Here is a 14158-nt window from a genome sequence, read left to right as displayed (position 1 = left end):
AACATTTCTGGCCTTCGTTAAAACAGGATTAACGGTAAAATGGAAGTCTTAATCATAACATGCTCACAATGGACCCAAGCTTATTAGTCTGATAAAATAAATCAAACTAGGGATTAAAGCCACTCTGTTTGGTCTTGAGTACTATTTTCATGGTAAACCTATCAGTTGCATCTGTAATTTGAAAAAGTAATTTAAGTGAAATTACTGTAATATACATATTTCTTCTCTTAACTGTTATTTATCCATCTAGATAGTTTTGGACATAATGGTTGTCGATGTCTGCCTTCTCTTCAGTATTATAGAACTAAATGTCACTCGGCTTGTGGTGTTCAAACCACACAACAGCAATGTCTCTTTCTAGAAATCATGACAGTTTACTCAAGATAATCCATGCACCTTGTTGTGAGCAGCTTCGTGTAGGAACTATTTTCTTTGTACAAAACTACATCTGCAAACCAAATCTCACTGGTGTCAATATTACAGCTCAGCAGAGGACACCATTAATGTTAACATATGTAGATGCACGCTTTCTTCTGCACAATGATACAGTTTCCAGGTGTAGTTCACTATAAAGAAACTGGTTCCTGCATGAAACCACTCACAACAGTCTGTGGATTATTGTGAGTAACAGTCACAAGTTCTGGAAAGAGACATTGCTGTTGTGTTTTTCAAATATAATTTTTGGCGCCATCTAGTTCTATTATATTCAAGAGAAGGCAGACATCTACAAAACACAGCAACTAGGTTTGAAAGATTGAGGCATAAAAAACAAAAGAAAAGTAATACTTTGGTATCGAGTTTAAAAAAAAAAAAGTATGCAGTGGTACATAATGATTCAAGTAAATAAAACCTCTAAATTATGTGCAAACTGAGGTCTTTGTAGGTTACATCAATTTTTCATACATTCAAAATGACGGTCTTATTTTCAACCTGTGAGTAATCAGCAGAGAGTTTGGCTTTTCATATCCTGAATGTGGTGGTGCTGCTCATCTGGGACACCCTGCAGATCAGTGTCCAGTATTTGGAGCAGCACAGTGCCGTGGTTTGTAACCTGTTTGGCAGTTCACTGTTTTATATATGGAAGTAATAAATATTTAGTACGTAGCTTTTGTACTTCCACAACAATTTTCTAACAAATATGAATTAATCTTGGAGCCAATAACAAAATCATCATCATAGTATTTCTATCTTCATAAAATGTGTAAGAAAATATATAAGGAACCAATAAAACTAAAAAATAAATAACTCAAACAATTTCCTAAATGATTTAAAAGTGTAATATGATTAGTTTGCCTTGCCAAAGTAGTTGGAAACATCTTTTTCAACTCACAGAGGTGCTGACTGGAAATGAACAAATCAACAGGACTTGAGCTGCCCTGCAGATCACACATCACTCATTAATGATGCAAACCTCACAATCAGTTCAATATCATTTGTTGACAAACTAGGAGCAGCGCCAACTTGTCTTAGACTTAGGAACCACAGCATGTCATTTTCAATGAGAAACATGTACTCTGACATGCAACTTAAAATATACAAATTGGTACAATTTCATCATTAAAATCAATTTGATTGTAAGACCTTTCTGTACAAAGTCCTTCGGCTCTTGTAAACAGGACGGGAAAGTGTCCAGAGACAGGGGAAGCCGCTGTGTGTCCGGCTGATCTGTCAAAAACTGTCTTCACTGCAAGTTATATCATAAAAACAGAAAACATGCAATTTAAACATCACAGAAAATAAAAGGCAAAGTGTCTGAAGTCACTTGGCATTGTGGGGAGTCTCTGACTTCTACCTGGCTGAGTAACGAGCTGTGGAGCTTAAACTCAACATGGAGCAGGGATGTGACATGCCGTAGAGGTCTTGATTTTTTAAAATGAAAGTCTTGAGATGTTTTCCATCTTATCCAGTAGTTCAGAATAGCAGCAAAGGACTAAACAACCCCCCTCCTCTGTCTTCAACAACGAGGACACGATAAAAATGTTCCTCTTAGCTAACGACGTCTTGATAGATGGAGTTGGTCGTAGTGAGGCCAAAGATGAAAGCTCCAATCGTAACCATGACAACGCCGTAGATCACCAATCCATGCCAGCTGTAACAGACAGACCAATAATAAAGAAAATCAGTGTCAAGGAACTAAGTTAACTTAAATCTGCATTAGAAATGTTTATTTCAATAGTGAGTTAAATGTGTTTCTAATGCCAAAGAGTTAAACCTTTCAAACTCATATTTAAGACATTTTAAGGCCTAAAATTCACATTATTCACATTATTGGAACAAATGATTTTCTATCAAAATAGCTGAAATTAATTTTCCATTCAATCAATCACCTAATCATTGCAGTTCTAGTCTCTTTTAGCTCAGTGTTTTGGTCTCCACCAAACAAGTTTCAATACGCTACCTGCTCAGCAGCAGACAGGGAAAACTACTAAATGGTAGAGACAAAAACAAAGCTAAAAACAGAGTGATTGAAAAAGGTGTCTAGAAACAACTGCAGATGAAGGCCATGTTACTCTGTGTCTGCTGAATGTTTTATTTGAGTTATCACAATAACAATTTTGAAAAATACAAGAATATAAAGATTGATACTTGATAACTCTTTCGATACCACGGCAAAAAAAAAAAAAACAGTCCTGGGCACAAAAGACAGGATTTATTATTTCTTTAAAGCTAACAACCTGCACACAGTGCTGGTAAAGAAAAGGTTACTGAATGCTGTTTTACTGTGCTGTAAGCCAACTTTTATGCAGGCCAATAAAGACTGAACTTAGGTCTTGAATGAGCACTTAGGCACTTTAAGCACTTAGCACTTTTTTTTTCTTTTACAACTTTGGTACTCTCAATACTATAATTAACGGATATTGTATTGTCTTAAACATGTGATACTGAAAATGTACTTTAGTAACAATACTTCTGACAACTTTATGTCTTACAGTCAATTGTTTGGCTACACTCAACTACTGTATGTAACCAGATAATATTTTCGTAGCTTGCTTTTTTTCTGCACCCTAATAGCCAAATTGTGATAATGCATCCTATAACTATACTTCATTAACCCCTGTGAGGAAATTCATCCTGTCTTTGATCCGTCCTGACTACACAGTAACAGCTGCTACAATGCAGCACTCAAGGACCAACTCCAGTTAAAGATGCCAGGAGGTTGTTCCTGTGCCAAACAGTATAATTTAATCAATTTAGAAAAATTCCGAAGACATCCAAGAAAAAAACAGCATCTCACCTTGCAGATCGGTTGTCTGTCTCAGACAGTTTGGCTTGCATCAAACACAAACCTGTCAAGTTAAAGAGACATTGGACAGATGTTACACTGTGACGTAGAAATTGCACAGAAATCTGAGATCTTGCCGAGGATGAGGGAAATGTTACCTGGAAATACAAAGATAAAACAGGCAGCCAATCCTCCGATCAGTGAGATCACCCGACCAATATCTGGGATGAAGAGGGCGAGGACGAGGGTGACAACAAACCACACCAGTGTCTGCAGGATCCTCCTCCTCCGCTCACGACGGACACACACCTCCACCTGCTCGCCTTGAAAACGCAGCCACAATCCTTCAATAACTGCCCTGGAGGGACACACAAATATACCAGAGTGAAGTGAGGCAATGCAGGAGGTGCAATTTTCGTTAAAGGCAATATTTGTGTGTCAAAATACTATTTTAAAGTAAATATAGTTGGTGTCCTGGCCTACACATCATATTCTACAGACTTGAGAAATCATCTTTGTTTGGTACAAATCCCTTTAAAAATCAAACCATAATTGGTTTAATGTTTTCAAAATGACAGAAAAGATTGTCAGTCTCTCCAATATCAGAAAACATATTGCAATATCAGTCAAAATAACCATAGTTAGATATTTTTTCAAAATCCTTCAGCCTTAATTCTACTACTTAGACTCAGGGCTCCTACCAGGTGCAGATGCAATACACCAATTCCATCATTAATTTAACATCTGTGTAACTCACTGTATACAACTGATCTGGGCGTTTTTCAACATGTAAGGTGACATGAGGCCTTAGCCACACATCACTGTCCTATAGGTAGCAACAGTCATTGGGCTGCACCCGAAAAATCGATGATTTGAGTCATCAGTCAACAAGACCCTGAGTCACCTCGCATTTTCTCAATCAAATCTCTGCACTTTTGTTTTGTAGCTGCGTCACTGGCAGGCTGTATACTTTACAGAGCCTCAAAATGGCCATAAACCACAAAACTAACTGTGATGGAAGTGGAAAAGGGCATTAGAAACAGAGGGCAGCTGCACGCCAGACAGCAAGGCAGGGCAGCACGACTCTAAGCTGTTCTCTTCTCTGATGATGACTGCCAGTGAAGTCGATTAAAACCACTTTTGAACCAGACGGTGCTACAACCTCCTCTACTATCATCCTTCTGACCAAGTCACTCACTGCATGTTTTAGCAGCTTCCACAAGATTTGATGAACTCTTCTGAGCTTTAGACGTCCTAAAGTCGGCTCCAATTGAATATTCAATGCATAATTCATTCTGTTGTTGACTTTCCACTGCCTCCAACATGGCCACGCATCCAAGTTACTGACCAAGTTGTGACATAGGCAATATTCAGGTACAGCCCTTATATTCATAGATCAACATTATTTTGAGGCTCATCTGATTTAAATATCTTTATTGCAATCTTCACAACAGTGAGTGAGAAACACTTTGCTAAACAGAGAGATCAGAAGTGTGTAAATTACTGCATCTCTTACCTGCCACAGAAGTGTAGAATGGGGTACGATGTGATAACACAGATGACGATAAAAGCTCTCGCGATGGCCACAGCAATATCATCAGGAGGGTACGACATCAACACATCCTGACTGACACTGGAGCCGAATGTCAGGAAGCCACAGACACCTGATCAAACACGACAAACATTTAAGTATTGAGAGTTAATAACAAGCCATTTGAATTGTAGCACTATGGATGTCTACTGCTAACAGCTTAATTTGAACCAAAAATTAAGACCTGTTACATGTTGAAGATTAGGAACGACTTCATATCTGATCTATGTGACAAGACAACTAATTTGCAGTCTGCATAGATATCTAATATATTGTATCAGATGGTTTATCATGACTGCATGTTATCAACATCATATAACTCTTTTTCCAGCAGTGCCCTCAATGTATTCACAAGTAAATAAATGTGAGACTCAGACAGGTTATTATGTACATTAGTTTGTATACATTGAGTACTGGGTGCACAATGTGATAATACCTGTTCCTGTGTAAACGAAGAGACAGATTATCATGCTGAGAGTGACTACAACTCCCCAAGGTTTGATCTCTTTCCTGCTCATGCTGTCGAACACCGGCACACAGCTCACATGACACTGGAGAGACATCAGCAGGAAGACGATAAAAACAAAAACAATTCATCAATATTAAACTATTCAAAACAAAGCATTATAGTTTTGTGATCTCAAATGAAACCAAATGAAGAGATACCTGGAAACCAAAGCATATGGTGGGCATTGCATTGAAAACTGCAGTCCAGGAAGAAGAACTGTAACAAACACAACAATTAAGCAACTCAAGCAAAAGCATGACGACGAGGATGCAGATGTTTCTGCATGAATGCGCAAGTGGACAATGCTAAAATGGTCACTTAGAAGATTTTTAAAAAGCTGATAGCTGCATAACGCTAAGGACGGGGTTCATGGAGTGTGTGCATTAGAGTTCACCTGGTGGGAAGGTAGCCTGGAGTCACATCATTATCCGGCCAGATGTACTTTATAATGACCACGATGGTAACATACCAAGTTCCCATCACACTCAGAGCGCTGCAATGAACAACAACGACAACTCAGACATGATCATTAGACAAGGTAAATATTTTTTCAATGCTCAGGAAGAAAATAAGATCAGTGTTTCTACCTGGCATACTTCTGAAAGGAAATCTCCTTGGGGATGGAGAGAGGAAGAATAATCAGGACCGCAGTAACAACGATGGTAAATTTGCGGTCAGTGTACCAGTACTTGTTGACCACACTATCTGGTTCATGAGCCACTGCATCAATCACTAAAAAAAAAAAAAACACAAAACAAGAATTACAAAAAAATCTTTAAGAAGAAGAGAAAGAGACAGAAGAATTAACGGTAAACTGCTGCACACATGTAAGAGATTTAGAAATGTAGATAATTAAAGTCACAACCACTCCATTCATTCAAGATCAAGAGAGGTGGAAGGTCACAGTTTGTGTCCACAAACAGGCAGGAGTGAGATTTCTACACTGTCAGCGTCTCAGTATGTGGAAGTGACTCAGTACAACAGTTGGTCACATGAGGGACACATTTACTGGGCAAAAAAAAGCTGAGTGGTGTCATCCTTCATGCTCTTTGCTCCCATCAATAATGGAGCAGCCTTTTTCTAAAGGTTATCAACACTACAAGACAACCTCCAGATCACTAAAATGTAGGACAGTCATGACAAAGTTCATGTGATACAGGCGACAAAAGAAATCTGAGGTCTGAGAAGTGGCATTTTTAAACTTGTCAAACCAATATGATCAAACAGGATGACTGGTGGATGACTCACTGAATCATTGGATATGTTTACATGCACACAAATTTTCTACTATTATTCAAAATATGACAATATTCTGAATTTGATACAGGTCATGTTAACAGCATATTCTGTTTGGATGCACTGAATCAAGCCTTATTCTGAATGTAGCATTTCCCAAGTAAGACATGTGGGATACATTGGTACTATTCAGATTTTAGGAGTATTCTTCGATCTTGTGATTTCAGAATATGCATCTCATTTGGGAGTGGGAACCTCTTTACGCTCAGCTCTGTACATTGTAAACAGACCAACTAGCAAACAGTTTGCAATGGTGTGTTAGAGATGCATGCACAGAAGCCCACATCTCTATTTGAAAGGACAAACACACCTACTTTTAAACATTATGAAAGACTTTGATAACAACAGGTTTTTGGATATGTGCAAATATCGCAACATCAACGTTTTCATGAAAGTAGTTGAACAAATGAAACAGGAAAGATGTTTGCACAGAGTTCATCACAAGTGGAAGACTGAAAAAATACAATTTTAATGCAAAGAAGCACTCATGCAGAAAGCAGACTGAATGAAAACAGGATTATTAGTGGAATAATCCTTTTTCACTAGCCTTATAAACAACCTACTAGGAATATTGTCTTTTTCAGAATAAGGGCAAAATCCTGAATATTTTTTGTATGTAAACGTAGTCACTGTGAATATACTTACAGCGATCCAGCTGGTCTCCAATGACAATAAAGAAAGCAATACAAGTCCCAAAGGTGTAGATGGCAATGGCTACTTCACACAGGACTCCTGTGACTTTCCCACAAGTGGCTCGAACAACCTCCTGATAGGTGCGTTCGTTACTGACCTGCATCATAAAAGTCAATCTGATCATTACAATGAAAAGAAACAGGGGAAAAAAAACAGCAGAGGTGTTCTTATTGTCGGCAAAAATCCAATATTGTCCAACTGTTCGTCCCTGAAGTAAATCAAAGTCACTGCCCAGCTTGTGTTGGAAGATGCATTAACATACTTATGTTATCATTTGAATCTGCACAAACTGAGGCCTTGAGGAGATGTTCCTGCTGAGCAACAGTGTTTTAGGTAAAAAGTGACTTGTATGCGATGCTGAGTTATTCAACAAGGCTCAAAATGGTACAAAAACATCCACCAGCACCACAAAATTCTGACTCTGTATCTCAAAAACAGAAACTATGGTTGCAGTTGAATTGTCTTTTTTGCTTAGTAAGGTTCTCAACTGAGTGGAATGACCTGGAAGAATCTAAATGGAAGCCATGATAAGAGCTGGTCAAATCTGAAAATGACATCCTTCCTTTTCTTATCTGCCTTATCCTGGGGTTCACTGGACCATTCTTTACAAAAAAGGAAAGGTGATAATGCTGTCCCACAAATCCTTGTGACAGCAACTTTTAAAGTAACACACTGTTCAGCTATTCAAGAAAACAAACAATCAACATCCAGTCCATCTTAGGAACATTGTAGTTTCACCCAACAACAGACCCACAGTGACATTCACCATCGCATAATTACATAGCAGTCGGATTCTCTGACCATCGCACTTATCTTTTACAGGATTCTCCAAATTAAATTTAAGACTTCTTAATTTAGGAAAACATTTTATTATAATATGCACATTCATATTGCCTGGAATAGGCTTAACCCACTTATATTCTGGATTCCACTGCCACTTAAAAACAGTGCATCACTTTTTTCACTACCAAATAGTTGCTTTTTTAAAAATCTATTATTTTAATAAAGAATCAATTCAGAGCAGGGTTAGAATTTAATATCAAATATAATGAAATGCTTGTAGAGCAGCAATAAAGTCACAATATAAACTAAAAAATAATCTCACTAGAAACACATCTATCATCTTTTTATGAAACTACAGTATTTATAGAAGCCAACAAAAGGATGAGGAACAAATAAGATCTTTGTTGATGAAATACTTTTAAAGCCTTGTTTGAAGATTTTTATAATTCAATACTTTTTTAATACTTTTAAGAACCGTCAGGTACCCTGTTGTCTTAACTCCTTATGAATTCTCCTGCACATTTCTCCCTGACCTCATGACACATTCCTCCAAGTTCAAGGAAAAGTGCTTTGGAAAACACAAGAGTCCTCCATAATCATCTCCTACCTATTTTATTAATCATGTGCCCATGTTAGCTTCATTCAGTATTTCTTTGGTGACAACTGTAAAAGCCAAACACAATCTTCTGCTGATACAGCTCATGTGATTAAAGATTTGTCACTGCATGAGTGGAGTTTTTGCAAAGCTGCCAACCATAAAAAAGGGTTATATTTACTGGTGTATTTGCTATATGGCAATTTCGTTTCATCTGATATTTTCAAGAGGTTAAAACTGACTTATGTTGTGCTCCAGCTGAACATACTGGTCATCTCTCCTCCATAAAAAAACTCACTTCTGACTGATCATCTTCAGTTTAAGGTATGGTTATAGCCATATGTAGGTTATTGTGTACAGTCATGAACTCAGAGATTCTCATGGTACCACATGCTTTAAGTTCATCCTACAGCTGAATGTGGCTGATTTTTGTATTTTAAAGAAATATTCTGCAGATGTTTCTGGCTCATACAGTGCATAATGTAAAAAGTGTTTAACAACTAAAATGTACTGATCTGACTGAAACTTTGACTCTCCATCCATTATTTTTTACCACATAAGCATAAATCTGAGCCAACAGGAAGTGAAAATCACTACATTTGATGCGGAATACAACTACAGAATCAAGTTGTTACATGAGGCTACTGCAAGTATTTCACCACCACTGGAGGAAAAATGAAATAGAAAAGTAGTCAGATATAAAAGGCTGGAAATAATGAAAGAGAAAGAACAGGAACAGTAATAGATAAAAAGACTTTCAGGCAATCAGAACGTGACAATTCTGAAATGACACAAACCTGCGAGCAGTAGCCCAGGATCACCAGCCCACTGATGATGAAGATCAGCATGAACTGAAACACAGAAACGGGAAGCATCACATTACAGTTCCTGATTATAATGTCTATAGGCAGTTTTGTGTTGGTCAGAAGAAAATAGAAAACACAGTCAGACTGTCAGCAATTATCAAACACTGTCTGCCTGCACATATGTTGAAATCAGGTTCAGTCTTAGATTAGAACAGGAATTATAGCCAATTGTGAAGTGGAGTAAATCACCACGTCTCCCTTTCAGCTTCTCTTAAACCTTTGCTCTCATTTTGTGAGGTTTTATGTTAGAGATGGGACCAAGTCATTGTTTTGCAAGTCACAAGTAAGTCGCATGTCTTTGCAGTCAACTCCAAGATCAAAACTGACAAGTCCTAAACTTTGAATTTCAAGTCCTAAGCAAGTCATCATGTTCTCTTCTCCAAATATAATGCCACTTTAACAACTGAGCCTTGATATATCAGTCTTTGCACAACTCCACATGCTGACCAAAGTTGGAAGTTATTGCATCTCAATCTGTAATTTTCAATCTGCACACTGCATACTGTAATTTATTTTTTATTTACCACCGCATATTTTATGTACACAAATGAAATAATCAAACATTTGCTCTTCGTGGTTCTTTCCTGCAACTTGATTGGGGGCTCAAAAGTCCAAGTGAAGTCACGAGTCAACAGTGTTATGTCAAGTCCATGTCCAGCTGCAAGGTTTTTTTGTTTTTTTTTGGGGGGGGGGGTCCTCAAGTTTGTCAAGTCGAGTCTAAAGTCATCAAATTTGTGAGTCTGACAAGTCAAAATCAAGTGACTTGAATCCACATAATGAGCAAACATGGGACATTCTTTGGGCCTCTTGTAATGTCTGATTGTCTTTTTTATTTTTATTTTACACACTGAATAGTGAACAGAATTGTGGGTAGCAGCTAGGGTAGGAAATTATTTTTGCAAAATGTGAACATGTACCAGCCACTGACAGATAAATGCTCAAATTCACCCACCACTCAGTAGTAAATCATTTTATGTCTGAAATCAGTCATCATTCTTATATTTTTCCAATATCTGGCTTGTGGCCGATGCTTCTCTCCTACCCTGGTTGCAGCCCAAGTAATCACATTACACTAAATGTTCACAGTCTGAACTCAGGCAGTGGGCACTGGGCCTGTAGAGGTGGCATACAGTATTACATCCCTCACTGGGCTCACCATTTGAAGCATCACTCCTGCAGTTACACCTCCTGCCATATTGAAGGCTGCCGGGAAATTGAGTAGACCTGCTCCCAGTGCTGCGTTCACTACGATGAAGACAGCTCCCAAACACGACACACCCCCGCTCCTCCTGTCCGTCTCAAGATGCCGGTCAGAATCCACGCTGGGGCTCTGCAGGAGCCACGCCCTTTCTCCAGAGTCATTACTCCCAACTCCACCCCAGTCCTCGACATCAGTGTTAATCGCCATGAGTCAACAGGCTGTCGCTTGGCCCGCCAAGCCTTTACGAACCCAAGAAAATTAGTCTCCAACACTCTGGATCCAAGTGGAGGAAAAGTTGATCAGAAAGTTGTAATAGCACTTAATATTTTAAGTCCAGTGTCTTCAGTTCCTCAACAGTCAGGAGACAGCTGATGTTATCACCAGTGTCAGTCTGATGACATTCGGTAATCTGTAATGAAATATTGTTTGCAGTTAGAGATGCTTGTAATTAGACACTGAGCACGTACAGAGTGGATATCATATCAACATACAATGTAACTCACAAAAGAAAGTAAAAGTTAAGTTGTTCTGTGTCTTAGTGTTTGGTTTAATGTGAACAAATGTCAAGCGCAGGAGTCATTTTAGAAAGCACTTATCAGTATTCTTAGAAGCCACGTTAGGCTAGTTCCCAAGCAAAAAACAAAGACAAATGAAAGTCTGTATGAGCTCGTCCCTTAATTGTTTCCTATATTGTTCAAACACACAAATAAGTACATACTCAAGAGTACTGGGGTGACCTGAAGAAGAACATTAATGTTTTCACTGTGTGAGGAGTGCATACCTTCACCCTTGTAAGACCATGGTAGCCTCTGAGTCAGTCTCTTCACTTTACACTAACAATCTGACCTCTGCAGACCAGGGGCCTACAAAAGACACATACAGCCACAAGTCAAGCAGCTAAAACATACAGGCTGCCACTGATACTGGTGTGCATGTTTGTTAGAGTCTTACATAGGGCAGCAACTGATGATTAGTTCCATTACCAATTAATCTTCGGATTATTTTCTTGATTAATAGATTTGTTGTATGTTATATAAAATGACAGTATAGGGTGAAAAATGTTAATGACTGCTTTCTCAAAGTCAATATCTTGTTTTGTCCACAACCCAAAGACATCCGGTTTACTCTCAGAGGACTAAATAAACCATCTTATTCAAACTTATTCCAGCTTCTTCCAACATACAACACAAGTGAAGAAAGGTTAAGCTTTTCATACAAGTCAAAATAAAGCTATAAAGATCGATAGATTTTTTGTTTTAAAGATCTTAACACATGCCACTGTATGTAGTGGAAAGTCTTTTACAAATAACATATAAAACCACAAGGGGCTCGAGAACAAACATAAATCACAAAATAACAAAGCCATTTAGACCGATAGGTAAATAATCTCATGAAATCACTAATGAGCTTAAACGATGTGGACAGAAACTAAAGAAGAAGTAAATCAAACATTACAGAAAACAAAGTGTTGATGATGTCTTGCTGATCTCAATTTAATTTGCTGTTAGCTTATCATTTCACACAGATACACCTTCAGCTGCCAACAGGAAAATACTGGTTCAATATCCCACCTTTTAATGTGATTAGATTATTGCTTTTCCCTTCATTAACATAACAATCACTTCTGTTAACGCAGTCAACCCCTTTGTTACTGTGCGTCCTACAATAGCTAGCTAGCAAACGTTACACCTAGCTTAACACAAAATACAACTAAGCTATTTTTTCAACAAAAATACCACATATTTAAACGTCTCTTTATAGTTTATACCTAAATAACGTCGTCGCTGTTTAGTAATCTGTAGAAGATAAAATGCTGATAATTAGGAACAGTACCTTGAGCGTTACACAGCCTTCACCGCAGGTTAATGACTGAGCTCTGCTGTGTTTTGGCAACCTGTACAAAGCGGAGAGGCATGTGACGCGTGACTGGAATTCTGGGCCGTCGGTTTGCTTGGAATTGTGGGTATTGTAGTTGTATGTACTTCTCAATTTAGCAGGTTGCAAACCATTTTATTATTTTATGGATGTATGTTAGAAAACGAGATATTTAGTCTCATCTTAAGTTTTAGCCAGTGGTGGAAAGTAACTAAGTACATTTATTCATGACCTGTAACTTAAGTAGAATTTTGAGGTACTTTTAATACCATCATTCATGCCATTATTTTCTTCCCCTTATTTATTTTTTGCTACTTCATATACTATTTTATTTCATTATTAGCCAATGATATAATATAATATAATATAATAAATTATATAATATAATATAATATAATATAATAACAGACACTATAATGTTATAAGCCAATATAATAATAATAATGCAATTATTATATAGTATAATAATTATTTATTTACATTTTATTATTGATTTGATTTCACATACCACAAATATGACTGGTTTGTAAAATATGTGTTGATTAACCTACCAAAATGACATTAAACAACAGATTCCATATGAAGATGTCAATAATTGCAATAATAATAATACAATAATATAGTACAGGTGACTTAAGTGGAATTTTTGAATTGTATTTATAATAGTGTTTTTACAATATATTGCTACTTATACTATAGGAATGATTTGAATACCTCTTTCACCTCTGGTTTTAGCATTCAATACAATAAGGGTGTCTGCTTAAAAAAGAAAAAAAGAAAACCTAACCTGAAATAGGAGAAGTAACAGTTAAAGTTACTTTATTATCAGTGCATTGTGGGTCAAAGCTAAATTATCAACAGGGAAATGTGGGCTACTGTGCTAGAGCCCAATATACACTGTGGTGTCAATAAGATTGTGATGATTTGATCGATTACATATTAATTTGGGGATGTCTGCTATTAAAGCAGATTGACTGACATGATTATGGCCTTAAAATCAATTCTGCTTTGTTACCATATGTTCCTGCTCTGTTTTGTAGTGGGCCTCTTTGTCTTTGGTTTCTCTGCTCAGTATTGAACTCAGGACTCTTAGGTAATCAGTCTGAGCTGCATGTCCATACTCACTGTTGTAAATTTGAATGGGGACTGTGAGCACCTCTAATCAGTGTTTAACAGGAGGAAGAAAACAATTGATTACAAGTGTAAATCATCATCGCACTGATATCTTCATGTGGACCTACAGTATACTACAACTACAACATCACTGTACTGTTAAGTAGTAACAAGTAAAACAAATTAAATAACCATGGAAAGGCTGGTAAAGTTAAGTTAAAAAACACATTAGGACAAATCATTACTCTATAACCATTTATTGTTTGTTCAATAAGGTACATGACCACTGATCCATCGTTTTATGAGCAGACTGGGGCCAAGCCCCACATTTCTAAATGCCATTTGTGTGTTACAGTCTCAATGACAAGCAGATTCATACACTGAACCATGATGGTTTAATGAGTATTATATGCA

The 14158-nt window shown here is 37.4% G+C and overlaps 1 protein-coding gene across 2 annotated transcripts; it reads right to left on the bottom strand.

Moving 5' to 3' along the window:
- Nucleotides 1-1254: 1254 nt before the first annotated feature.
- Nucleotides 1255-12625, bottom strand: slc38a7 (solute carrier family 38 member 7). 2 transcript variants are annotated; one of them, XM_084718215.1, is made up of 12 exons: nt 12590-12625; nt 10712-11165; nt 9487-9540; nt 7264-7408; nt 5910-6054; nt 5717-5815; nt 5481-5538; nt 5251-5365; nt 4740-4887; nt 3382-3581; nt 3236-3287; nt 1255-2089 (listed from the first exon to the last, which is right to left on the bottom strand). In XM_084718215.1, the coding sequence occupies exons 2-12, from the start codon at nt 10961-10963 to the stop codon at nt 1987-1989; spliced, it is 1371 nt and encodes a 456-aa protein (XP_084574341.1). In that variant the 5' UTR covers nt 10964-11165; nt 12590-12625; the 3' UTR covers nt 1255-1986. The 2 variants fall into 2 exon arrangements, with proteins under 2 accessions (XP_084574341.1, XP_084574340.1); XM_084718214.1 differs by lacking the exon at nt 12590-12625 and adding an exon at nt 11538-11695.
- Nucleotides 12626-14158: the final 1533 nt, after the last annotated feature.

This window comes from Lutjanus erythropterus, chromosome 1 (assembly GCF_056507025.1).
Source record: "Lutjanus erythropterus isolate fLutEry1 chromosome 1, fLutEry1.hap2, whole genome shotgun sequence".
In the NCBI taxonomy this organism is placed as follows: domain Eukaryota; kingdom Metazoa; phylum Chordata; class Actinopteri; order Lutjaniformes; family Lutjanidae; genus Lutjanus; species Lutjanus erythropterus.
The sequence above is the reverse complement of the archived record's forward strand: the minus strand, read 5'-3'. Positions and strand labels throughout refer to the sequence as shown.

Bases quoted from the DNA above. Each gene is read 5' to 3' on its own strand.
- slc38a7 (XM_084718215.1), bottom strand. From the start codon at position 10,963: ATGGCGATTAACACTGATGTCGAGGACTGGGGTGGAGTTGGGAGTAAT. The intron at 9,541-10,711 runs GTGAGCCCAGTG...TCTGTGTTTCAG, and splicing joins CAGGAGTGATGCTTCAAATG to TTCATGCTGATCTTCATCAT. The intron at 5,366-5,480 runs GTATCTCTTCAT...ATGTCTCTCCAG, and splicing joins CCATATGCTTTGGTTTCCAG to TGTCATGTGAGCTGTGTGCC.